The sequence below is a fragment of the Macrobrachium nipponense genome, chromosome 26, assembly GCF_015104395.2.
Source record: "Macrobrachium nipponense isolate FS-2020 chromosome 26, ASM1510439v2, whole genome shotgun sequence".
Taxonomy (NCBI): domain Eukaryota; kingdom Metazoa; phylum Arthropoda; class Malacostraca; order Decapoda; family Palaemonidae; genus Macrobrachium; species Macrobrachium nipponense.
The window spans coordinates 65006480-65033979 of record NC_087215.1 but is presented as its reverse complement, the minus strand read 5'-3'; the positions used below and the strand labels follow the sequence as shown (position 1 = coordinate 65033979).

The 27500-nt window shown below is 36.1% G+C and overlaps 1 protein-coding gene across 3 annotated transcripts in view; it reads right to left on the bottom strand.

Moving 5' to 3' along the window:
• LOC135200351 (microtubule-associated protein futsch-like) overlaps positions 1–27500 on the bottom strand; it is a 427183-nt gene that overhangs the window by 292421 nt on the left and 107262 nt on the right. The window contains exon 1 of one of the 3 annotated variants that reach the window (XM_064228940.1): positions 10472–10976. The exons of 1 other annotated variant lie outside the window; for it this stretch is intronic. In XM_064228940.1, coding sequence (XP_064085010.1) covers positions 10472–10561 — 90 coding nt within the window. In that variant the 5' untranslated portion in view covers positions 10562–10976. Of the gene's footprint in view, positions 1–10471; positions 10977–27500 lie in introns of those variants that run through there. One more of the 3 variants, XM_064228941.1, reaches the window with a different exon arrangement.

The window sequence follows — 27500 nt, the reverse complement described above, 5'->3', positions numbered from 1 at the left end:
GGGAGCCACTGATTTGAAATTCAAGCTTGCAAAGAATATTATGGTGTTTATGAGGAAGTAAGAGAAGGTAAAGGAAATGCAGACACAAGAGATCTCGCTTTTTAAAATAAATAAATAAATAGCGATCATTTAAGCCTAGCCTCTCAGTTGGACTCGGTTACTCTTTCTTCACTTGTAGAGTAAAAGACAGCAATTAATAGAGCAAATGACAGCAATTAGCAAACACCATACAGCAAGAGAAACCCGACCTCCCCCTTCTCTTCCTCAAGCCCCGACCACATCGTCGATTTCTAAGCGGTAAGAAACAGGGAAGAAATGAAACTCGCGTCTTACCCGCCAAAGCACCTTAATACCAACGTTGGCGCGCAACTGCCTCATTTAGGCTTCACCACAAAACCCGGACTTGTTATTTTTACGCTGCTCTTGCCAGCTATATTTTCCCCGGGTTCGCAGTGCGTTCTGGTTTTCCTGTCACTCCTGTGCGGGATCATTCTTCTCAGTTTATTAATGAACTTAAATTCTGTGCAGTAGTATCTCCTGGCGAAGATGCAGCGCACTACGACACTAAAACAATTACTACTGACATTTCTATCCATTCCATTTATCAACTTGTTAATTTATTTTTTCTTTCCTAATAACTGATTTTTTCCATTCTGTATTTCCTGTTACCCTTTGGAAGCTTGAATTTCAAGTCACTGACCTCTGTCAGGTTGCTCCATATGAATAGGGTTCAGCTTCTGAATAATAATTATAATAATAATAATAATAAAATAATAATATAATAATAATAATATATATACATAATATAATATATATAAATATATATATATATATATATAATATATAATAGATAATCCATATATATAATATATAATTATATAAATATATTATATAATATATATATAAATAGTTAAACGAGATGTCTCCCCAAACAGGAGGCTGTTCCGGACTGAATCGTGGATGACCCAATGGATACTCATCAGCAGCACATCAAAACCCTGACACAGTAGATGTCAACCACTAGTTACCGTTCGTGGCTCATTTTGGGAGGGGTTTCAGTGATTAGCGGCTGACATTTGTATTTATGTTTTCATATTTGATACATAGAAAAATATATTTATTTGGTTGTATATACTACAATAAATATAGTTATCATTTATAAGAATTTTTTTCATACGCTATCATTTTTTATCTCCTCAAACAGGAACACATAAGACTTATAGAATTATAAGCACTTTCATGTCACCTACTACGCATATTGTACTTCAATTGTAATATCCATTTCAACTCTATATTTACAGGTCTACAAAAGTTTCTGTATATGCACGTTATACTACAGCTCAGACGCCAGCAAGTGGTTTATCCTTTTAATCCTTCGACCAATCACTACTCAGGACTCAAGGTCACTAACGTTTTCTTTCTCTACAAAGAGAAACTAAAAAAGTAAATATAGACTGTAAGTTTAGGGACTGCTTTATGAACAAGAGCCCGTGCTGGTATAAAGCAAACTTAATCTTACAACAATAGACTATGTAAGTCGTTCCTTGGAAATGCCAGAGATGGCAATTATATATATATATATATATATATAGTATATATAGATATGATATATATATATATATATATGTATCGTATATATATATATATATATATATATATATATATATATTATATATATATATATATATATAGTATATATATATATATATATATATGTGTGAGTGTGTGTGTGTGTGTATGTGTGTGTGTGTGTGTGTGTGTGTGTGTGAATTTTATTACATCACCGTGATTCATATCCACTCATTAAGCTACAAATGTCTTTTAATATCTATTTCGCTCTGCCTCGGAATTAATATATTTTCATATATGTTAACCGAAGGGGAATTCTTTTTTTTGATGAGAAATTCGTCAGCTCATGGGCTCGAACCACGGAACCAAGAATTCAGGACGTACAGTGAAGCTTCACTGTACGTCCTGAATTATTGGTTCCGTGGTTCGAGCCCATGAGCCGACGAATTTCTTATCAACTAAATAATTCCCTCTCGGTTAACATATATGGAAATGTACTAATGCCGAGGTAGAGCAAATTAGATATTAAAGGACATTTGTAGCTTAATGAGTATATACATATTTACTTATACATATTTTTATGTATATCAAGTATTTCCTAGCAGGAACCCAAATCAAATTCAAGGGCGAACGGACATACATACATACATACACACACACACACACACACATATATATATATATATATATATATATATATATATATATATATATATATATATATATGTGTGTGTGTGTTTGCGCGTGTGTGTGTGTGTGTACACGCATCCACGCGTACATACTTCCTACCACAGACGCCAGCAAGACAGCTTCCCCGAAGCATGTCAAAGGTCACACGTCTAATGACTTTAATGATACCAAATAATCTTCATGATAATTAATATAGCTGGCAGTATCCCGCCTACAAGAAACACAACCGGAGACTAATAACTGTTCCCTTTTTCTTATAAAATAATTAAATCAGATAAGTAACTGTTACATAAGACAGTTCAACTGCGCTTATTTAGCCTGCTTATCGGTTCGGTTGACGAGGGCAAGAACAAGGTTATTTTCGTCGTGTCAAAATCTGATAAAAAAAATGAGGTTTTAGTCTGAAAATTACTCTGTGAGAAAAACTATAATTGCATAAACAGTTTCCTTGGAGAAAATGAAGGGTTTTTTTATCAAACAGTTATTTAACGGTGCAAACAATAACGGCAAATAGAGTTGGTGTTAAGATGTAATTTGTGAGATTTCTTTGACTAATGATCAAATATCAGCCTATACCAAAAATACAGTAACAACCACAACCAACATGATTTGAACTTTTTTTTAAAGATTTTTATGAATAAGAAAAAAGTATAATTGACTTTATTTATTAATCTTCTTTCTCTGCCACTTTTCCCACATTATGTGGGGTCGATGTGTCTGACAGCTTTCTTCCTCCTGGTTCGGTCTAACACATCGTCCACTGACAATTGTTTGTCTCTCGGATCGTTTTTTAACTACATCCCTCCATCCAACTTCGCTTCGGTCTTGCATTAACGCTTGCAATAAAATCCCATATTTCATTTATAGTTTCAAGTAGCACTCTGTTATTGAGCAAGAGATTTCAATGCTGGCCAAGTAATGATCACTTTATCATTTTCGGGGTTACATAAAAATTACGTATAATACTGTCTCTCTCTCTCTCTCTCTCTCTCTCTCTCTCTCTCTCTCTCTCTCCTAATTAAGACTCACTGCAGAGATCATATTTCAGGAAACTGAAATCTTAAGATGATAACAGTAAAGTAATTATTTTCACAAGAAAAAAAGATGGGTCGAAAAACCTTTGATAAAACATCAGGAAGTCTGCTATAACACATATTTTCATAGCAATGCGAATATGAAGGAGGATAGTATATCTTGCATATAATTCATGAGAGAGAGAGAGAGAGAGAGAGAGAGAGAGAGAGAGAGAGAGAGAGAGAGAGAGAGAATATTAACAAAACACCCAAATAATTCGACACATGCATTTCAAACACCTGAAATATACCACCCTGTTCAAAACTACTGTACTTCAAAATAAAAACGAAAATGATATTGATGGTGTTAATGATGATAAGGAAAGGCAAAAGAAAACGACATTAATACTAAAAAAGGAGCAATGTGGATGGCAACAAAAGGCAATGAGAATAATAATAAAAAGCAATAATGAGACAGATTGAGGCGAACGATGTAGATGAGGAAAATTATTATAAAAAGTTCCCAAGCATTCACAAAAAGGTCAAATATGACTCAACCAAGGAAATAATAAACTTGATAAATTAGCTTTTGCAACGTCAACAAGACATTGTTTATAAAAAAAAATTCACATACACAGATAATCAACTTTCACCTGTAATGACACATGGACATTTTGCATAAAAGGAAGAAGACGACGACGAAGAAGAAGAAGAAGAAGAGGCAACTCCAAGGAAAGCGATAGACCTGTCTCCTGATATAGAGCTAAACGTGGGCACATGAAAACGAAAGCAAGGAAAGAATCCCAAAGCCAAGCCGTGGAATCCCAAGATAAGGAATTCCTGGAGAAAGTACAGCATACCAGATTCATATCTTGCCATGTCCTGCTGCATGGAATGTATGTAACGACCCCTTGTTCGTGCTAATTTCACGACGATGTGTCTGTTAACTACAAATAGACCAAAGAAAAATAAAACAGAAAAGAAATTCGCCTGACTAAACATATATCACAACATGGAGATGGATAGAGAATTTTTATTATTAACTGGTTTGATATCATTTAAGGCCACTAAGTTTAATCTCCATTCTAAACGATTTCGTTTTGTACCTTTGACTACAAAAGTCAAATGTAGAATTCAAAAATATTCATCATAATGCATACTTTCAAGGGGAAAACTGCAAAGCGAAGAAAGGTAATGTCGAAATGATTAGCTATGTGGCTGAATTACTCCCCTTATGGAAACAGTTGACTGAAATAGGTTTTCTTAAATTTCTTAAATATATTCCTGGGAAAATCTGGCCCGTTTTACAGAGAGAGAGAGAGAGAGAGAGAGAGAGAGAGAGAGAGAGAGAGAGAGAGAGAGAGAGTTATATGATCATGGTAACGACTGAGTTACTGGACTCCTCAGACAACTAATTTCTGAGGAATGGAATGGAATGGAATATAGAATTTTGGCCTACGGCCAAGCGCTGGAACCTATGAAGTCATTTAGCGCTGAAAACGAAATTGATAGTCGAAAGCTTTTAAAGGTGTAACGGGAGGAAACCCTCGCACTTGCACATGAAACAATTGTCAGGACAGGGTGGAAAGTAAGATGGAAGAAAGAGAATATGAACAGAGGTACAGAATAAGGAAGGAAAGGGGTTGCAGCTAGGGAGCGAAGAATCTTAAGTAATGCCTACAGTGCACCGCATGAGGTGCACTGAAGGCACTACCCCCCTAGGGAGGGTAATTTCTGAGTGAAGTGGCAATTACGATTTGTAACCGAATCATTTGAGCTTATTCATGAAACTATGTAAAATATGTTATCTGCCTAACAGACAATATTATTAATGCACACAATCTACGGATATAACTTACATAATAAGATAATCGCATTTAAAAATGGCCCCTAAATATCACATTCATGGATGTAAACGGTGCAGTAATGTTATCATGTAAGTAAGGTGATTGATTGAACCATGCATTTTTTCCAGTTGTAAACACGCGTCGAAGCATCAGTGACCTTAACGAACAAAGTATTATTTATAGAGCTACTTTAAATACTACACTGATAACCAAAATGTCAGTTGTTAGGAACGCTTCCTAGAGAACAGAACTTTTGTGAGGAACAGAATCTTTAAAATAAGAAACTGTAAACTGTAAATAACCTACTGAAATTCAACTGTTAACATTCAAAAGTTCTCTATTTCAGAAACTTGAAAGAAACTTCCTCTCTCAGAAATACTTAGACGACGATCGCAGTAACAACGAAAACAAGACCATCACACATATAAGTAGAGCAGGCTCACCTCGCGCCTGTACGCAGCACGGTTTAACATGTGCGGAGAGGAAAATACACGTTCTCAGTCTTAGACACGTACGGTTCCACGAATCATTTCTGTCAAACGTTCGAATCTCGTGGCAACGAACTTCATGGTTCTCACCCTCTTCGTATTTGCTGTTCGGTCTCATGATATAAGGATCGTCTTTTATGGGCTGGTACTCGTATGTTCGTGATCATACACCAGCCCCTTTGTCCATGGGGGTTCGTTCAGAAAGGAGGTAGAATTTCATGCATACCGCTTTTGACATTTATGGACTTCGGTAACCGAGCTGGTAATGAGCCAATTTTCAATGTCAAGTCAGGCATTCATTCCCATTTCCAACAACAAGAGACTATTTATGCCGTACTTTCCTTTGTAATGTAATAGGGCCTTATACTGTGCTTTTCTTGGTAAGATTTGTGCGATAGGCGTTCGGACAAACTACCTTTGGTATTTTCATGCAAGGATAGCAACGCATTGCGTTTCATTCAATAGAATATTATTTTGCATGTCAGGGGGTCCAGTTGTTGCAAACTGATGCTTAGAAAAGTATTAGATTTGGTGTTCAACTGCCAGAAAGATTAAAGCAAAAACAAGTAAAAAATTTAATGTGCAAATCACTAACATAAAAAAATTCACCTTGTGATGAAATCATTTATTCAAATTTTCATCTATTTTTCTTTCAATAACAGCTATCTTCTTTCAGAAATTTCTTTCGAATGAATTTCAAGTCAATCACCCTGTGAGCTTTTTCCATGTAGATAAGGATTTATTTCTCAATCAATAATAATAATAATAATAATAATAATAATAATAATAATAATAATAATAATAATAATAAGAAATGTCAAGACACGTTTAGGCAACATAACATTTCAAACTAAAACTTGAGAGGCACACATCAGTAATTCTGCTAAGAAGACTGCTCCATAATATTTTGAGTTATTATCTCTCTCTCTCTCTCTCTCTCTCTCTCTCTCTCTCTCTCTCTCTCTCTCTCTCTCTCTCTCTCTCTCTCTCGTGTATTTACGGATATTCGTTTACGATGCTTGTAAATATCCCTCACTGTGCCTGTTCTACATTTTTTTATATCAACGTGATGCGGAGCAGCTGAGAGCTTATTATAGTAATATGTCGTCATGTCCATCCTTGGAGGGAGGGGGAAAAAAAACTGCAGGAGTCTGGACGTTAGTGGGATTCGCCACAATTCCTTGTATCAAAAGGTAATTTTGGATTGAAATATGGAGGCGAATTTTCCGTCAGACGTGCGCTTATCAAAGATGAGAGATTTTAAACCTTTAAACAAAATGTATTTTGTTCAGCGTTCCAATAAACAAGTTATAATGATACGAATATAAACAATGCAAACACTAAATATACAAATGAATATCAATTTTTGCATTATAACTTCAAAAGTTTTAGCGAAGATGCAAGGCATTACTTCACTAAAATAATTCGCCTTGTTTTTTTTACTAATTTGCTTCGATTTTTATCTATTTACTAATTTATTTTTTAATTTACCTTTCTTTTCTTTCTAATAACTTAACCTCTTCTTTCTGTATTTCCTATTATCTTCTGTAAGTTACTTCAAATGAACGCCATACTCTCTGGAGGCTTGAATATCAATGGTCACTGTAGACTAATTCCATATGAATGGGTGTTTCATCAACTGAATAATAATAGTAATAATAATAATAATAATAATAATAATTAATAATGAATAATAATAATAATAAGAATAATATAATTAATAATATAATAATAATCTGACGACATGACTTGTATATAATGCTTTATGTGAACGAAAAAAAAAAAAGTCAACCAGAAACACGCAAGAAACTTTCACAAGGGCACACTCCTACGCCATCAGAAAGTATCTCTTGACGCCTATTATCTTGAGATCAAGGAATACCGGAAATTCTCACCCAATCAAGTAGCGCAACGGTTCTCACTTCGGTAACCACGGCTAGCATGACCACTAGTTTCTGGGAGAAACTTTTCTTCCGAGTTACAGAAGGGAGGAAATGGGGAATGGATATATAATTGAGGATCCGAAACTTGAAATGCTGTAACCTCTGTTCTCAATCAGTCCATCATACCATTTTTATATAATATGGAAACATAAAAATCTTTCACTTTAGTTTAACAGTACATTAACAAGATTAAAAAAGCCAATAAAACACCATACACAACGTTGCAACCATGTATTTCGAATACTTTTGTATTTCAACTGTGATTAGGAATACAGAAGTATTTGAAATATATGGTTGCAACATGTATAGTGTTTTTATGGGCCTTTGCATTTTCATACGAAAACATAATTAAGGAAGAAGCCAAAATGTAACAAACACGACCTCACGAAAAAGCACAGAAGCCAAATGATATAGAACGAATTCATACCAATGAAAAAATAACAGGAAATAGCCTATATTCTTTGAGGTTAGCAGGACGAAAACTGATATCACCTACTATTAGCACCAACATGTGCTTGGTTCCCTGCCCCACGACGAAAAGAACTGTGCAGATGTTAGATGATAGAACCCTATCAAGTATCGAAGCATTTTAGGCGAGTGACCATTCGTTAAAAAGTAAGACGCATCACTGAAAACCATAATTATATTTACAGTTACATGACAGAAGATGGACGATATCAAATATGACGCACACATATGTGATTTAGATATTATTCTTGTTCAGTAATTAGACTTATTCACTATAGACATCTCATTCTGTACATAAAATACAGACTGACTGTATCTTGCAAAAAGATATAAAACGTTACGGCATCAGAAGTTATCGTGGTTCAAAAATTTATCTTCATCGGGTTACAAGCGAAATTTAAAGCTTAATATAAAGATAAGCAAAAACAAACATCACCTTACAAGTAAAAAAAAAAAACCCTACTTTTCAGTCCTTAAAATGTATGCAAAAAAAAAGGGGGGGGAGGGGATTCTACTTTTTAGTCCGTTAGATTGTATATGCCACAAAAACACGAAGAAAATACTTATTGCGAAAGGACAAAAAATCACTTTGTTGCTACTACTGTGGGTGTTTGTTTGTGTGTGTGTGTGTGTGTGTGTGTGGTGTGTGTGTGTGTGTGTGTGAAGGCCGGCTACTGGATTTTGACAGTTGTTGCATATCCTAACCTTGGAATAATGCTGCAGCTGCCCAAGCCCATCTCTTGGGGCATTTTGACCTTTCACTTTGACCCAGCTTTGAAGAGGGGCGCCTGCACAAGGTTTCACAGGGAAATAGTAAGTCGTATCTAGCTACACGAAAATGCATGGCAACAAGCACTAAAGAATCGGTGAATATCTAATTCCTGTGGTTACGAACCTACAAGAAACCCGATGGACCAGAGAAACCCTCAATAATCTTCAGTCTGCTATAAATTGCAATATTCTCTACTCCCCAGAGAAAATATGAATATTATTGTGTTGATATATCGACTTACTGGTGAAAGTATCTGCAGTCAAATATATATTTGCCAGAGCCTGCGGTGTAATAAAAAAAACTAGTTTAGTTTTTTCTAGTGTTAGCACTTTGAAAACTAGATGGTCGTAAGCTTAATGAATGCTTGGCTTATGCGTCAACATTAAAAAACGGTTTAAGAAAGCATACCATAACGTTTCACGTCTTCTAACGTGGTGCTAATCACCTAATCACTTCTGTATCTATTCCTTAGCTCAAGTAACTCTCCATATTTTAAGGTAACAAATTAATACATGTAGTACCTAACCAGTTAAGACATTATATTTCAAAGCGTTAGTAACTGATGTATTTTAAGACAACAAATGAATACATGAAGTAATATGTACAAGAAATTATTCTCACAGTTACTTCATTTTGTTTACTCAAACCTGATCACCCCACCCCCCATGCCAGTTTCAGTGCAGAAGACAAAAACATGTTTTAAACAGCACTTTAATAAGAACCTATCTCTAAAAAATAAAAAGCGAATCATATACTTTACTGTTCGTGGTTTTTTACCACAAATAAAAATTCGAAAGAGAAAACTTTCTAAATGCTATTGGTTTTTAAGAAGAGATTACACATTATTTCCCTGTATTTCAAACGTCAAGTTTCTAACATACTGCCCTGTTGCAAAGATGTGCAACGCACACAAACATGCGCACAAGCGCAAACATAGGATTAGTGGAATCTGTCTCAAGATGGATAGCACAATATTTAGCCAGATGTTACTGAGATGCTATCTAAAGAAAGCAGGCTCTAATCCGACCACCTTCATTTTTTGTAACCACAACTATCGTTTGTTATTATTTGTTAAAACACAGTTGAAGTTCATTAACATGTGAGGGCTTAAAATTCTCGTCCGTCTCCTGAATATTAAAAGTCGTTGTCGGTTTGTCTGTGCGTCTGTAACAGTGTTACAATTAATGAGAAAAATAACTGGCTAGTAACTATCCTCAATATTATAATCATAATATCAATGAATTCGAAAAAATACCTGCTTTAAAGGCCAGGATTGCCATGAACTCTGAAGTTAACAAACTGGTCTGTGGCAGAAAGAAAAAAAAATGTCGCAAGAACAGTTGTCATAGGCATAGTTTATCTTTCTCCGTAAAATCCATATAACACGAAGTAATATGTTATCCCCGCGGAGTATTATAGGCTAATAATATTTCATATAAAGAGGTAAGCATGTTATATCATTAATTAATAACCGTCCGCCTTGTCAAAAAAAACACAAATTCAAATTATGAAACTTTCCATTGCACAAATTCAGGTTTGCGTCTGACCAACGGAGATGCCCTTGCAAAACCTGCAACTTTCCATTGCTCCACTTGTGCAATATTTGTTTTTGTATGCTTAGACAACAGCAAGAAAAGTACCGAGAGCCGAACACATTGGTCGTGCTGTCGAAAGTACTTACAACGATCTTTGCCTTCCTGTTGAGCTTGAGGTAACCCAGCTTCCAGAAAAAGGGCTTCTTGAAGTACTGCAGAGTACTGGAGGGATTCATCGTGATCACTAATGATACATTCACTGCCTTGATGACCTCTTAAGTCTACCCATCACTGAACCGGGTAGGGATTGACATTTATGGCCCGCGTTCGGGCTGCCACTAGATCACTTTCTAAGGAGGCGTCAAAATCCCCCCCAAGATTTACCTGAGCAAGTTAACTGGGTGTAACGATTTACTTATCACTTCACAAATCACTGTGGATAATGGAGGCGAACTGAAATATTCCTTTGCAACGTCTACGATGATAAATGGGAGTAAATACCACCCGTATGGGCTCTCTGCCCCCACACATTCATTTGGTATTGACCTTTACTTCTGCCCAACGACGTGACCGAAGAAAGGGTGCCCAAAGGCGAACGAGTCAGCCAGTGACGAAAGGCGACACCAGTTCCAGCAAGTGGGGCCACCTCTTCTCCACCCGACTAGCAGACACACACTGAGGGACTGACTGGCACTATGAATATTTCTCCGCCGCGCCGGACGGGACGTCGGTAATCTCAAGAGGCTTAGGGGCAACACGGAGCGCGCACGCGCTCTCCGTCGCTCTTCACAACATGGGAAAACTTTCTCTTAACTGTAGGTCTCCTCTTTAGCTTCTTGTTCCTCCAAAGGAAGGGATGGGGGGGATGGGGGGAGGGATAGGGGGAATGGGGATGGTCATGGGGAATGGGGGATGGGGCTGTGGACTGTGGATTGTGGAGTTGTGGTTGGGTGGACGGAAGGGAAAAGTGGGGGAGGTGATTGACGCATTCCTCCGTTTGCTGAAAGAAATTATCTTAATTAAATATTTCCTATACAGCCAATTACCCTTCAGAGCCCGCCGCCATTAACTATTTTTCGTAACCCGTGAAAGTTTTATCTCGCAGTAATGGCGGAAGAGATGCCTTCCCTTCCAGCCGATATAAGTAAAAAATAAATAAATAAATAAATAAATAAAAAAGTAGAAACAAATAAGTGATGATTACCGTTTCCATCGGTAATAGAAACTTTTAAACACTTCCTGACTCATTAAGGCAATTACGAACTAATATCGAAAAAATTACCATCTGTCTTGGAAGCATTTCTCAAAGTCCACTAGTGGACAGATTTTATAAGCATCAAAAACCGATACTTTCTGATACACTCCCTCCCAAGGTAATGCAAACCTTAAGATCGAATAAGAGAACGAATAAAAGAAAAAGAAAAGTAACTCTACTTTGAAATGACAGAGAATCGCCAGCAAATGGCAATGGGTCATAATAAGGCCCAACAAGCAAACTGACTGGTCAATCATGAATCGACCTGACATGAAAAAATGACTTTATTCAGAAGGGGCAATGAATCCCAACATCGAATATTTTATTCATATCATTTCTCACCTCTTGCCTTATGTACTAACTTCTATTGCAGTTCTTTTATGAATTAATATTTAAATGATCATTTCCAGAAATCTGCGTGTATTAATTGAACGTGCAAAGTCATAATTATAATTGCTCCTATTTACTCTAATGCAGAAGCCTACTAAATAGACAACAAGCTTCCCTAATCCATCCTTGGCTTGAAGATACGAGTTGGTGAGCAATAACAACTGGTGCCTAGCCCTGAATCATGCAGCAAGCACGACTCCTACAGGAATGAATGTGTCAAAGAAAACGAAAGCAGGAGGAGAATACCAAGTTTGGCAATAGAGGTGAAGAAAGTCCACATTTGGAAGAGTTTTATCTATAGACTGTTCACGTTGATCAATTGTTTTGCTTCTATTAAAATAATACTAGCTTCAGATAACAAGACAGATTACACAATCTTCCGGACGTCTACATTTATCCAGCTCCTAGATTAAGGAGCTTCCTAACTCTCTCTCTCTCTCTCTCTCTCTCTCTCTCTCTCTCTCTCTCTTCTCTCTCTCTCTCTCTCAACATGTTAGGCGTAACTTCTCAAAAAGACGATATTATATCCTGGTCCATCAATTCATTGCTAAAAAAATTACAAATGCCAAGATCATTTACATGAAGACTGAACACTACTAAAGAGGAAAATATAGGATTAGCTTATCCTACACCCACACTAAGATTTTAAATTAAAAAAATACCGCGTCCAAATTTCGCTAGTTAAAAAGAATACACGCCAAAGCTGCTGATATATCAAAATCCTGGTTTGGTTGGTAGGCATAGACTGAGCTAACACGGGGCTGGCACAATTGCCTGGTGTGGACTTCTGGACACGAATCGACCAAACAAGACGATCGAAATGTATATGCTCAACATTCTACTTTATTGACGGGACGGGACGAGGCAACCGATAAGTGAAGCATAAAAACAGTTAACAATAACTTTAAATAAGTGTCTGTTAAAAGATGACAGATTCATCAATATATGGATACTAGAGAGTATTTATTCTTACGGAAATTTTTATGAAAGGATACCACTAGATGGAGAAAGTGGACAGGTTAAAAGATCAAGCTAAACTAATTAGGTTGAAAGGATTACCTAGTATTAGTGTAGTGAGTACCCAACAATTAAAAACAAACATATCCGTAAAGCTTGAGGATATGCATCACCATGATGACTGGAAGAATGTACAAGTAGTGAAACTCACATACGTTAAAATCAAATATATCTCGAGGTTAAGTAACTGCTAAGGCAACGATCGCAATAAATGAATTGAAAATCTCCAAAGAAAATACATCTAATCATATTTCAAGTAAATCATGGAACAGATCAAGTCCAAATAGCCTTATCCATTATTATCTAATTGGAAAATCATGAAATACGACAGCTTATTTTAAGAGCTAAAAGTACTTGGCTTATTTTAAGAGCTTAAAAGTACTGTCTCTAAAGGACGCTTGCTTGCTTAGCAACTACTCAAGTATTTAAAAATGTGCATATTTAGTCAAAATATGAAAAATAATATTCACCATATTCGTGAAATAAATTGGCGTAAACTGCAACATTCTCCAAAAGCGTGAACAACCGGGCCTTCGTCACTTCACTATGCTGAACAAAATACCAGTTTCTGAGACTGTCACACAAGCACGCGTTCTGTCGCCTTGTATCTTCTCGTACCAAATATCCAATATTTGTTTCTGCACTGTAGCAAAATTGCCGTAACAACTGTTCGTCAGATCGGTGTTACATAAACACGAACGCATACGAATATGACTTGCCACTAATGTAGGAAAAAATGTGGGCTGCCTGGTACTCAAATTCGGCGGCTAGATGTTAAAAAATGGCAGGAGAACGTGCGAGGTTGACTTCGTCTTTAGTTCAACTCGCAACATTCATTCCTACGTCACTTGGTGCTCCCTTTACGCACGCGTCTAGAGATCGATCCGACACGTAATGCAAAAACATCGTTTGGACTGCTTCTGAAGCAGATGCTCAATTGGACGAAGAACACTTTCTCCTTTCACGCCGATCTCAAGAAACGTTCGCACAATTTTCTCATAAACAAACATTACAGAATATGAAGGATTTCTATGCTGGTGAAAATCTGAAAGTAATTTTGAGCCTCAAAATTATATACAGTAGGATTATAGGGCTTTAAAGAATGAAAACTATACGGCAGTCATCTGAATGAAAGAGATGAAGAGAAAGAGGTTTCTTTTACCGTTTGATTTCTGTTCCTTTCTTCTCCTGGATGTTTGGCAGAAACGACAAATCCTTTCGATTCATATTCTCAAAATGTTTGTTTAGGGGGTGTGGCAGTTACTGGTCAATAATGAGTAAATCACTGCAAATAAATGCTGGAAATTAAATCCAACTAAATATTGCGTTTGCAAAATGTTCCTACTGTCGAAGAGCTAAGTAATCACTAAATCAAGATACAAAAATCAGTAAAGCAGGCTATAAAAAAAGCAACTCAAAAAATATCAGAAAAACAAATACGATTAGCACTTCACGCCATCGTAGTCCAAATCTAAATCTAATTTCAAATGCAGGAAAAAATAGTGCAAATGGTTGAATGTGCAAAGCATTTCATCATGACCAAAATAAAAGTTTCATGTGATTAACTCTGACTATTAAAGATATTTAAGTAACCAAATTCACTTTTTCACCTCATGCTAAGTCAGCTGAAATCCTGTTTGTCAAGTGAGATGGAAAACTGTATAAAATTCTATCTTCCTTGTGACTATAGACTGAATGAGGGGAAATTACATAGGAATTATAAAGAAACAACGAAAAATATCCAAAAAACCAAGAGTCTGTATGTGGAGGTAAAGGGGAGCTACACATAAAACACACACACACACACACACACACACACACACACACACACACACACACACACACACACACACACACACACACACACACACACAATGGACCTCTAAGCTTCAGCCACTGAAGACGTTAAGAGGAATGGCCACTCGGGAAAAAAAATCAGAACTAAAACCCGAGAATTAATGCACCCGTTCATAAGAGAATTGAATCTGTTTTCACTTTCTGCTGATGTTGCGACAATTCTGGTTTTTTAAGTGGGGTGTTGACAGTTTTCACTCTCGAAGAGAAAGACAGAGAATTAGAGAGAAAGAGAGAGAATCTAAACCATACGAACAATTAATGTTGTATCTTTAGATGTCTTGCAACATCGAAAAAAAAAACTTTTACCGAAACTAAAGTCGTCAATCAAGTCATTAAACTGTCGCTGAGAAAACGTATCGATCAATCACACGCTATTTCACACCTTCGGAGAAAGCTGACGACACAGGGGGAGTCCTTTTTTTTATCGGTCTACAAACAAACAAATACTTCACGGAGTATTTAGAAATGATGGTGGATTCGCCACATTATCTGTGCTTGGACAATTGAGAGGAAAAGTCAAGTTCCGCCGATTTCCTCGTCGCAACACGAAGCCTGCACATCAATGCAAGTGACTTCTAACAACATGTTTCTCTAGTACGCTTTCACGTACGAAAATCGATCTGTCATTTACCTTTAAATCTGATGCGTCAGTTTTACTATATTTTACAGAGTAAATGTCAATATACGGAAACAGTAAAAAAGCAGAACGAAAAGAATAAACAGTAACTGAAAAATATATACATATAATTCGTACTAAAGTTTACGTAGAGAGATGGACAGAGGTACTTTGTTCAACAAACAGATGGCTCATTTGGCAACAGAATATATCATCTCAAACAGTGCTATATTATAAGAAGTGCTAGCTATTTACAGGTCTGCATACCTGTCAAAGTATTTGTTACGTCCACTCTCAGGTCTAAATAGGAGGAGTACATAAGAAAAGAGAGATTTGATGGTTTTGATTCTTTCAATGACTAAAGATAAAACCACTTGCAAGATACTGAATCTAAAATGTTGCATAATATTCAGATAATCCAAATTCACGGTCTTTATTTTTTTTTATTGTTGTTGAGATATCAGTATAGTGCTAATGGGTTCAGAGAGCAAGATAAGGACCTTATCAGTATTACAATTCAGGAACTGCAAGATCTGTTCATTGTTATCATACAATGAAGCGAATGCTTAAGAGTCTTCTTTTTATTAAAGGGCCATGTGAGTATCCTTTCACGTCTGCCTCATCCCAGTTCTCCTCGGGCCATTTGCAATACGTTCATTCATACTATGGAGTCGATGATCTATGCAATCGTGATGTCATTTCATGAGATATATATATATATATATATATTATATATATATATATATATATATATATATATATATAATGTTTTGGTTCAGTGGTAAAGTACTGAGTTCGCATTCATAAGGTTCGTTGTTCGATCCAAGCCTTCCGCCTTATGGCGGTCCCAGATGTCAATGGGTACCATCGTCCCCTGAGGTAAGGAGAAGAGAATGCGGCAGACAACTTCATCTCTAAAGGACTGCTGGGAAAGCAACAGAAAATAGTAAAGAAGGCTAAGCACAAAGGGATGAAATAACAGGAGAAAGAATGAATGATACGGGATTTTTCAGATGACAAGGAGTAATCCAGCACTGGTTCCCCGAGTTGGAATTTACAGAGAACTACAGATAAATGGAGACTTGATTAAGATTTGACAATTAAATACATGACGTGGTCAGGTGGGCACAGAACTACTTGAATGAGAATTACGAGGGGGGGAGGCTGGAAATGAATGGATTATACCAGACCACTGAACTAATTACCAGCTCTCACAGGGCGGGCCCGAAGGATTTGTCTTTATAATTTTTATTGACATGTTGTCAATTAAATTACAAAATTTCTGACACTTTATCCTCGGATTCATTTCAAATGTGGAAGTTCCTGACAAAATTTTACCGATCGATTCATTTCGATTGGAGATTTGTAGAAGTTACAGCACAGGAAAGACGTGAGTGGCTGCATCCACAGAGACCCTTGGCGTCACGCGGCGTCACAGGCGATGATGATACGATAATAATGAAGGAATGTAATCATTACAACAGCAGCTCTTCACAAGGCAAGCAACTGTTGCAGAGTAAGAATGCACCTGGGGTAAGACCAACTTTCTCACATCAGCGAAAACGCAAGGCAGGTGTAACCGCGGAATCTCTATATCAATTGTTATGACGGGAATACAGCAATACCTTACGGATGACTTTATCAATTTAATATATATATATATATACCCCAGGTGCATTCTTACTCTGCAACAGTTGCTTGCCTTGTGAAGAGCTGCTGTTGTAATGATTACATTCCTTCATTATTATCGTATCATCATCGCCTGTGATGATATATATATATATATATATATATATATATATATACTATATATATATATATATATATATATATATATATATTATATATAGAGTTTGTGTATGTATGCAATTTTCTTTTCTTCTCACGCTCTTTATGCTGATGGTATCTCTAAAAATATTTCCAATAGCAGAGCTATGCTTTGCTCGCTAATGGTGGTTAAATTATCCGTCTACGTATGTCTGTATGTATGTCGGTGTGTAAGATAAACAGACACACACATACACAAACACACATATTTACATATATATAGTATGGTGAATATACATCCTTGGATATATTGTATGCGCATTGCGTACTTATTGAACAAAAGAAAAAAAACTACAAATAAACTTTATCCCCAAAGCGTCCATTTATTCACCAGCAACCGGCTTGGAAGACTTCATAAATCCATTTTCGAATCCAGTTCTGCCCGTCCTGCTCTCCATTCCCACATATACATATCCGGTCGTAACTTTCCATTGCAGTTCCCTTAGTACTCCTTCCAACCTGGCGTTTTCACTCCAAGGTTTTATTTTCTCGCGGGGCAATTGTCTTCTCCTCCTGTGTGTGGCATTACGACAACAACTTGTAGGAAACTTTTCCTTTCTTTCCTCGAATCATGTTCGTTAATAGCTAAAATCGGAGGCAGTATTCTTGCTTATACTGAAAGTAATGAAGGAATCACACGCTGAGGTTTTTGATTTGTTTAATGACAATTCGGCTATAAAAGCAAGCACTGGGGGCACTTTCAATTATTCAGAGCTCAAGAGAGTAGAAAAGGGAGAGTTGGAGTGGTTGGAGAGCAAGGTGGAAGAACGGAATATGGGAACAGTGAACAGATGCATAGTAATACCCAAGGTCCTTTAAATATACTCCGAGTATATACTCCGAGTATATTTAAAAGACCTTGGTAATACCTACAGTGCTGACGGTACTACCCTCCTAAGGTAGTAAAGCACAGGTGGTGATAAGTTAATGGTAACCTCATTAGACCTTAAAACAATTAATTATTCTTTCAGATATATGAATACACGCATGGATGTGTTAATATAAATATCAACAGAAATAAACAAATAAAACGCATGGCTCAAGATACAATAAACACACTACTCTCTTCATTTTGACACCCCGACCTTCAGAATGTATGAAACTCTAAAGCAACTTTTACATAGATCAACGTATGCAGTGATGTATTGATGAAATAAAGCAACAATAAGGAATGCCGCGAATAACTCCATTTTTACTAACTCAAGATGTTGGATCCATCTAATTCAGTGTTTCTTTAAGTGTGGTCCGCGGAATGTTCCAAGGGGTCCTCAGGATAATGTGAGGAGGAAGAGTTGCTGTTTAGTTCACTAAAATTCGTGTGCAAAATTGCAAAATCAATAATGTTGTGAAAGTTGTTTTAAGAAAAATGTAAACACTTCTGTTGAAGACAAGCCATTTAATAACTAATTCAGTAGCAATATTAGTACTATATATTAAACCCTGAAAACACTTTTAAACCAAGAGGGAAATTATCATAACAAGGTGTAAGTGAGTAATTTTAATAAAAGGGGTCCGCTGCACCGGAAAGTTTAAGAAACACTGATCTCATTCAACAGAAAATTTACTCACTATCTCTAAAGATTAGCCTGTAATATATCACATCTATACATTTACTACACCTCGAGAAAATGAAGAAAAATCAAACAGTCAATCATTTTGTAAACATCTATACAATTTTCAGACTCAACCAGTGCGAAAAGAAAGCTTTCGGTATCAGAAAATTTATCACCTGTCTAAATAATGACTTTGAGAGTAAATGATCAAATTATGGGCTGTAATTTTAATCGATTAGGCTTGAGAAGTATACGAACAATCTCCTCCAACACATCACAAAAATTAAATATCACAGTGAGAGAGAGAGAGAGAGAGAGAGAGAGAGAGTTATTAGTTTGATAGATTTTTATCTTACGCATATTCTTAACCATTAGTGGACAGGCATGCTCATATGATGATATAAATGAGCTGCAAAAGGCTTTGAGCGATGGAAGGGCGAACTCGAACGAGTAATAATATTTCGCGCCATCCGATTTGAGTGAATTTAGCGGGAAAGATGTTCATTTCACTTCAATCCATTTCTATGATTTTTGCATTATTTGTCAATTCTCTCTTACAACTACTTTCTGTTTTAATCCTTAATTTTCTTACTCACTTATTATTCTTTCAAATCTTTGTTCGATAATGTTTCCCGAAAGTTAGGATTTAGTCTGCGTCGCTAAAGAAAAATTCCAGCGCCCAGATACGATGGCGTCTGTCATCAATTAACAAAGCAAATATAATAAAAAAAAATGATAATAAATCCAAACCTTTAAACCGTAAAGGCAGACCCCGAGGGGGAGGCAACATAAAACCGATACAATATAGGAAAAATGAAAAGAATCAACATGCCAAATAAGAGCCAACTGGGGAAATTTGTTGAACCAAATAAACGTCAGCTGATGCGGGGAATACGCGCTGACATATTTGCAAACCATAGCTGGCCCGTACAACATGTAGAAAGTGACTCAAATAATTGACGACGAAGTCTATAAGGGCTGCTCGAGGAGCAAGAACCCGTGCTGGCGCAAGGTCTGTTTAACCTAGCGACTAATACGAAACGAAAGCGTCAATAATTATTTGTATAAAAATCTAAAGATACTGAAAAAATGAGCTGTGGGTTCAGCTTGCAATTTCCTCGGTGGGAAAACTGAATATAACTTCATTCAATAATTCATTTATTTACTGTTTGGTAGAACTTAGTCACAATCGGACTAATTGGATAGCTCTTGGAGTAAATAAAATAAATAAATAAAAAAAACAGACAGTTGTCATCTCCTGTTGCTGGTGGCTAGATCCTGAAAAACGACTTAAGATTTGTTTGTTTGCATAAAATGTGGATTATGTGACAGTCTCGCAGCTAGCGTTAAGTAGGAGAAGAAGTTAATTTCAAAAAAACTTCATTACTTTTCATCGCACGCTGTATTTGTTCGTAGAATGCACAAACACACAGGACAAGAAAGCGCCTCCACCAAGTAACAAAAGGATGCCCATGTCTTGGTTTCAGTTACACGGCGAAACCTTTATCAATTGCAATTTCTCTATGCATGAGGATACCACTAATCGGTATAGGAAGCATGATATATAATTAAGTATTCATGAAAACAGCGCCTTCCGTCCTTTTCTTGACGTGAGTTACTGACTGGTAACAGCATAACTGAATCGTACTAACCAAACTTAATAACTCTCTTTTTGCAGACGCGCGCGCGCACAATATATATATATATATGTATATATATATATATATATATATATATATATATATATATATATATCTTATATATATATACTATATATATATACATATATATATACTATATATATATATATATATACATATACATATATATATGTGTGTGTGTGTATACGTATAAACACACACACGTTCTCCATATGCAGATATACTACTAAATATGCAACGGAATAATATTACAGACGATGAAAAGCCTAATAATAATAATAAGCAATAATTGTGAGAATAACGTATTGTTGCATTAACGAAAGATAAGAGAAGCTCTACGCATTTTAATGATGTGAAAGAAAGTTTGAAGTATTGAGCTGTCAAGGGTCAACCACTTCCGCTGCCTACTGTGTTTGTCTTGATTTTCACTTTATACCACTGGCCCTCGTCTATTCTCACTCTTCGTTTCTCCTCTCTCTCTCTCTCTCTCTCTCTCTCTCTCTCTCTCTCTCTAACATATCACATCAGAGAATTCTTCAAGGGTTTCTCATTCCTCGCAATCACTTCCTCTCTCTCTCTCTCTCTCTCTCTCTCTCTCTCTCTCACTAACTAAAATAAAAAAAATTTATAGCGGGCTGTATAACATCCCAACAGACATACAGTTTGAACTTCGAACAGGTGACTGAAAACAGTGCGAACAATAAAAGTGAAAAGGTCCGCGCTCTTCGAAAACGGGTCTAGGACTCCAGGTCTTCGGTGTCACTGGAACTGAAAAAAAAAATAATGGCCAGTTATTCACAGGGTGCTCGGTTAAGTGGGAATTTTCTGGCGCCACGTGAGCACTTCCTTCATTGATGCATTAAGCGTTTGAAGATTACGAGATGTTATCAATAATGAGAGACATTCGCAAATGTCCCTACATAACAAACCTACAAAGCCACTACTGACTTGGGGAGCAAAAGTCCACTACATAAAATGCATACAAGCTAAAAAGGAACAAGACAGGGCTAAGACAATATACATAATAGATGGATGTAAGATTAAAATTTAAAAACAAAACTAATTCAAACCGCGATCAATATAAAGCGTATGTATTAAAAATTAATATTGGTGTCTTCAAGCAATCATATACCACAAGCAAATGTTGAAGAAGCCAGATGAGGACAGCCTACCGTAGCTTATTACATCTGTACATTAACTGCGGCAAAGCACCAATCTTGCGGCAATGAAAGCCAAGTGGAATCAAGCGTGTCACTTAAGCGTCCTAGAAGACCGGTCAGTGGGAGTTGAATGCAATATACGATTCCAATTTAGTCAGTGCAATTAACCTAAGAAGCACAAGCAATATCTCTGAATAATGAATGTCCATTATAGCAGATCTCACTCCTAACTTTCCTCTACAGGTTTTTAATTAAGTAATTCAGTGATAAGAAGCATTTCCATTATTCAGGATGAGTTTTATCAACGAAATTAAATAAATAAGGCGTGATCCGACCTCCAGCTCACTCAGGGCGCGTCCTAAAATCTACAGTCAAATAGCGCATTGTTTCACCAACGAAAATTAAAATAAACAAACTATATTATTAGAAATCATTTATCTGTACTGTTTAACATGCACATTACTTATCATTTACTTTCATTCTAATAAATCAATCATAAATATCCTATCCTAAAATTCCTATATCTTTAACTCTACGCGAAACAACTTTTTCAGACCTTTTTAGGCTTTCCTAATCACCCAGCAGGAACAACAGCAAGAACAACAACAAAGTAGTTTGTAGGCTTACTCCTCGAGCAAGTACAAATATTGCCCCTCGTGACATGAATAACATCAATCATTTTGAAGAACATTCAGATCTTGATCCGGAAGTTAGAATTAAATAGACTGATGTTGTTTATCAGCCTATCAACTACATTAAAATTCAGCCCGCAAATTTCATCTGCACTGCACTGCACTACTCTCTCTCTCTCTCTCTCTCTCTCTCTCTCTCTCTCTCTCTCTCTCTCTCTCTCTCTTCTCCATAGTCATTCTCTTCTGTTAGAGTCTACCTAAATTAATAATGGACTTTGAGCTTTTTTTTTTTTATAGGGATGTGTCCGCAACACAAACATGAAGTCGTAACTTTTCCAGGATTTCTGAAACGATCTTACACGGATCTAAAGACCTCTGTACTTTGTAAATGATTCTTAACCATCCTTGCTGTCTTTACGAGCAGAGTGGCGGACAGAAGGAATGAGAAGAATAGAGAGTAATCATTTTCCAAAATATTTTCCAAAGCAGTTGATGTTTCACTCATTTTTGAGAGAGAGAGAGAGAGAGAGAGAGAGAGAGAGAGAGAGAGAGAGAGAGAGAGAGAGAGAGAGAGAGAGAGATCTGTACAGTGCCACTGCACGTAGCCTCCTCAAGCCCTCCAAAAAGAAATGGCAACAGATTATCGCTAAAATAATCACATTATTTGAGTCATAATCATCTAATATAAAAGAGCTGATAGTACTGGTAATCTTCTATGGCACGAAGATATGGTAATTCAGTCGTATTCCACATAGGAACATGAAAATGGTATGTCTCAGAAAATGGCCAACTGTTTCGTCCTCCAATGGAGCTCTTCTTGGAGCGTTTATTGAGAAGAGTTCCATTGGAATACGAAACCGTTGGACATTTTCTGAGACATGCCATTTTCATTTTCCTATGTAGAATACAACTGAAAAAGAGCTGATCTTTCGAAATTGCGGCAATTTACTTAGTTTATTAAAAGGGACACTCGTGCACCTCAAACTATACTATCAAGAAAATAATAATCCAAGGAAGGCATCCAACAATTTTTGTGCCGCGCGCCATCTGCATCTTTCCCGAAGCAAACAGAGCAATAAGAGTCATACTCGTGTCATTACCAAGGCGTCTTTTATGACTGTCACCACCATCCTAATGGCCGCCTTTTGTACCGTCATCGTAAAAATAAAAAGAAAAAAGAAAAAGAAGAAGAAGAAAAAAAAGAAAGAAGCAGCATGCCTTGCGGCGATGGAAAGCCTTGCAGTGAAAGCGCTCGTGGCACTCCAGCTCAAAGGGAACAGATGTCGAAAAAGGGCCCACCAGTGAGTAATTATCTGTTTCCGGCTATTCCACCGGGGATAAAAGGGGGTGGAGGGAGGGAAAGAGGGAGGGAAGGGGGGAAGGGATGAATGATGTTTACAATAGTAGAGAGATAGAGAAACGGAGAGAACAGTCAAGAAAAATAATAATAATAGTAATCCTGATAAATCCTCTTTACATAAGTTATAACAAATCGGTATTATCACTTTTCCACTGAATCTACATGAAGTTTAGTAGGGAGGTATTCTATGGGTCCCTGAACTTTAGATATTCAGTCATAGGACAACAAGCTATTTTTATAGTATTATGGTGCCAAAAATGACAATTAGCTATTTTTATAGTATTAAGGTACAAAAAATGACAATTAGCTATTTTTATAGTCTTAAAGTACCAAAAGTGACAATTAGCTATTTTATAGTATTAAGGCGCCAAAAATGACAATTAACTATTTCTATAGTATTAAGGTACCAAAAATGGCAAATTTCTGATGTGGATTCATCTCTAAACATATTCATTGTTTTCTGACATAACCATCGATCTTTACACTGAGCTTTATTTCAAATTAGTAATAATTATATATTTCTTGTAATAATACCACCTATATCATGCGTATATATATTAATAGGTACATCACCACTTTCAGCAAATTTAATGATATCAATAATACCAACAACGTGAAAGATCCTCTAAGGATCGTGGATACCAATTGCAATGTGTCTGTATAATATTCTAGTGAAGAATCATCCCTGAAGCCGACGCTAAAAGGTACTAGATTGGATTGCTGGCATACAATCTCCTTGGCTAAAAGAAACCAGTCCTTTTTCTTAATTATCACGAAATCACAGTTCTCAATGCCTTCCTTAGGCCTTTATTAAGAATTTGTGTGTGTGTGTGTGTGTGTGTGTGTGTGTGTGTGAGAGAGAGAGGTCTAATCATATGAGGTGTATTAAACATACCTCTACATTATACTAGTTTGGATAATGAGTTCATGCTTCTCGGCATTTTATAACTAATGCCCCATACGTTAGTTGTCACAACCTGTCAAAAGTTCCACTGAATTTGTACGACAACTATTCTATTAAAAATAAAGCATGCCCTCGTCATTTTCGAAGACTGAACTCAGAATACAAGCAAACAGACCAGGATATGAAAGAACAGACGAAATGGTGACGAGGCTTCTATGGAGATACTACATCTGACTGCTCTGGCGCTGAGGAAATTTTGTGAATACACAAATAACCTAGATAATAATGAAACCTCGTCGAAAATTGTTTAGATATTTTGACGTCAAAATTCATCAAAATTCCTTATCCACCGAACTCATTTCGTAAACAAATAAAAGCGTATCAATGGGAAGAGAGTTGTATGTTCAAGAAAAACGGCCTTTGTTTATGCACAGCGCAGAGAATCCCATCCATAACCTCCACATGAATAGTCATCTCGAGGAGCGAAAGCAGCAACAAATAAACATTAGAGAGGAGCTCTCCTTCGGTAGTTTCCCCTCGCCGCAGAGGAATGCCCCACGGTGAAAGTCCCATGAAAGGTCGGGAGGGCCTACGATGAGGCCCATCGCCAAAGGTCGTGAGGTCGCGGCGACTTTGTTTTTCCCCCTCTTTACAGAAACGTAAAACTCTGTTCCCTGCCGCTAGGAATGTACGAGAACATCCCCCCCCCCCCCCCCCCCCCCCTCCTCCCCACCTCCCACCTCCCCGCCCCCCCCCCCCTTTTTTTTGCAAGCTTACTATTAATATAAAAAATAACGGATCTCCCGGAGAAGCTAATTTTAGAGCCTTACAAGGGCTACGATGCGCCATCTTGAGTTTCATGATCGCCAGCTAGGATTCAGTTCTATATTTCTTTAGTTATTTGCTAATAAATCGGCAGGTTAACAAAATTCTCGACTGATAAAACAAGAAACATCAAGTACCAAACAATATTTTCTATACTACTATGGAATAATGTTTAAACCAGAAACGGGTACGTTCGTTATTCAACATATCATTTGATTTCCTTACAAATATCTAACAAATTCTAATTAACCAGTTAGCAATAACCTTCCTTATAACCACGGAGTAACAACTGTAACGTCCAAAACCCCGTAGTGCATAATAACTGTTTGGGTGTTCCCACTTCGAAGCTACTTGATAACAGTACGATGGCTAATGTTTCACTTAATTAAAAATTACAGTACAACACTTACTTATCATGAGTAAAGGTGATATAGGACTTGAATTACCTTCTTTATTCATATAAACATTGCAATATTATATGTGATTCCAGCTTCTCAACATATGAAACGGCTAATTGTAAATTACATTACATTAACTATCATGGATGAAGGTGATATAGAACTTGAATTACCTTCTATATTCATATAAACATTGCAGTATTTATGTTATTCCAGCTTCCCAACATATGAAACAGCAATTTTTTCCCTTAATTGTAAATTACAGTACAATAATTAACCATCATTAGTAGAGGTTTTATAGAACTATAATTTATATGAAACGTTAATCGGGCTTTCCAAAACATTTGAGATTAAAACATACAATCAATCGGAAAGACAAGCGAGGTTCACAATCAGCAAAGGTTAAAAGACTAAGCTTGATTAGATTATTACCATTTTCAAAATCTGCATAAGGCATTAGTTTTTTTTTTTTATGTTCATTTCAACTTATTTTCTACAGAAACTGGTCTCTGATTTACATGAGGAATTTGGATGGTGTTTTCTTCACGGAAAACCCTTTTTTCGCACAAAAGAATGGAAAATTAAAATCAATGATGATTAAAAAAGGAGAGAGAGAGAGAGAGAGAGAGAGAGAGAATCTGTCGCAGCTATCACTTAAATATTAATTACAACAGTAACTTCAAGGCTTAGATACAGTGACATAATGTACTTACGGACACCACAGCAAGACAATCGGCTAAATGTTCAGCTTACCTGGATAGAAACAGAATAAGATAAAATATACTAAAATTGAAAAATGCAATTATTTAATGTTATATGATTTTCATAGCCGTACAAATAATTTCAGCATACACCATTAACTTAATATTCTTCATATATATATATATATATATATATATATATATATTATATATATATATATATATATAGATATATATATATATATATATATATATACTATATATATATAAATTATATATATTAATATATATATATAATATATATATATATATATATATATATATATATATATATATATATATATATATATATATATATATTAACCTCTGGATCTATGTAGAACGATTCAACAACGCGCCAGTACAAATACAATAGTCTCCCTATAACGTGAAGAGAGAAAACGGTACCATGGCAACACTTAAAGAAAGTGGTATATAGACATAAACTACGCTAACTTAACGCTAACTTACCTTCGACTATTGTTAAGTTTTCAAAAGAATATAGCCATTAAACAGAAATTTAATTATACTATATGAATAACTATTAAAAATATCTCGATGAGTTCATGAAATTAACAGATAAATTTTCGACATATAATTACCCTAAAATATAAATCAGAGAATGAATGCGAGATGCCATTGAGGTGTATTGCAAGAATAGCCTACTACAGTACTTGTCTTTTTGGTTATTAAATAAGATGTTAGCAGCAGATGAGTAGCATTGGTTATTAATGCTATAGCTACAACAAATTATCGGACAGGTTTATTATGAATAGAACGACATAACATCCCAAAGTAAATATTACCGTCATAATAACCGAAATTTCGAATATAAACACAATTATATAGTTCGTGAAAGTGGTACCACAAAAAATATCTGGGATTCTCTATAAGAAACGCATTAGAAAATACATTTCTATAAAAGATATTTTACTCAAGACATTTCTGTTAAAAAAATGCATTTTTAATATTAAACATCT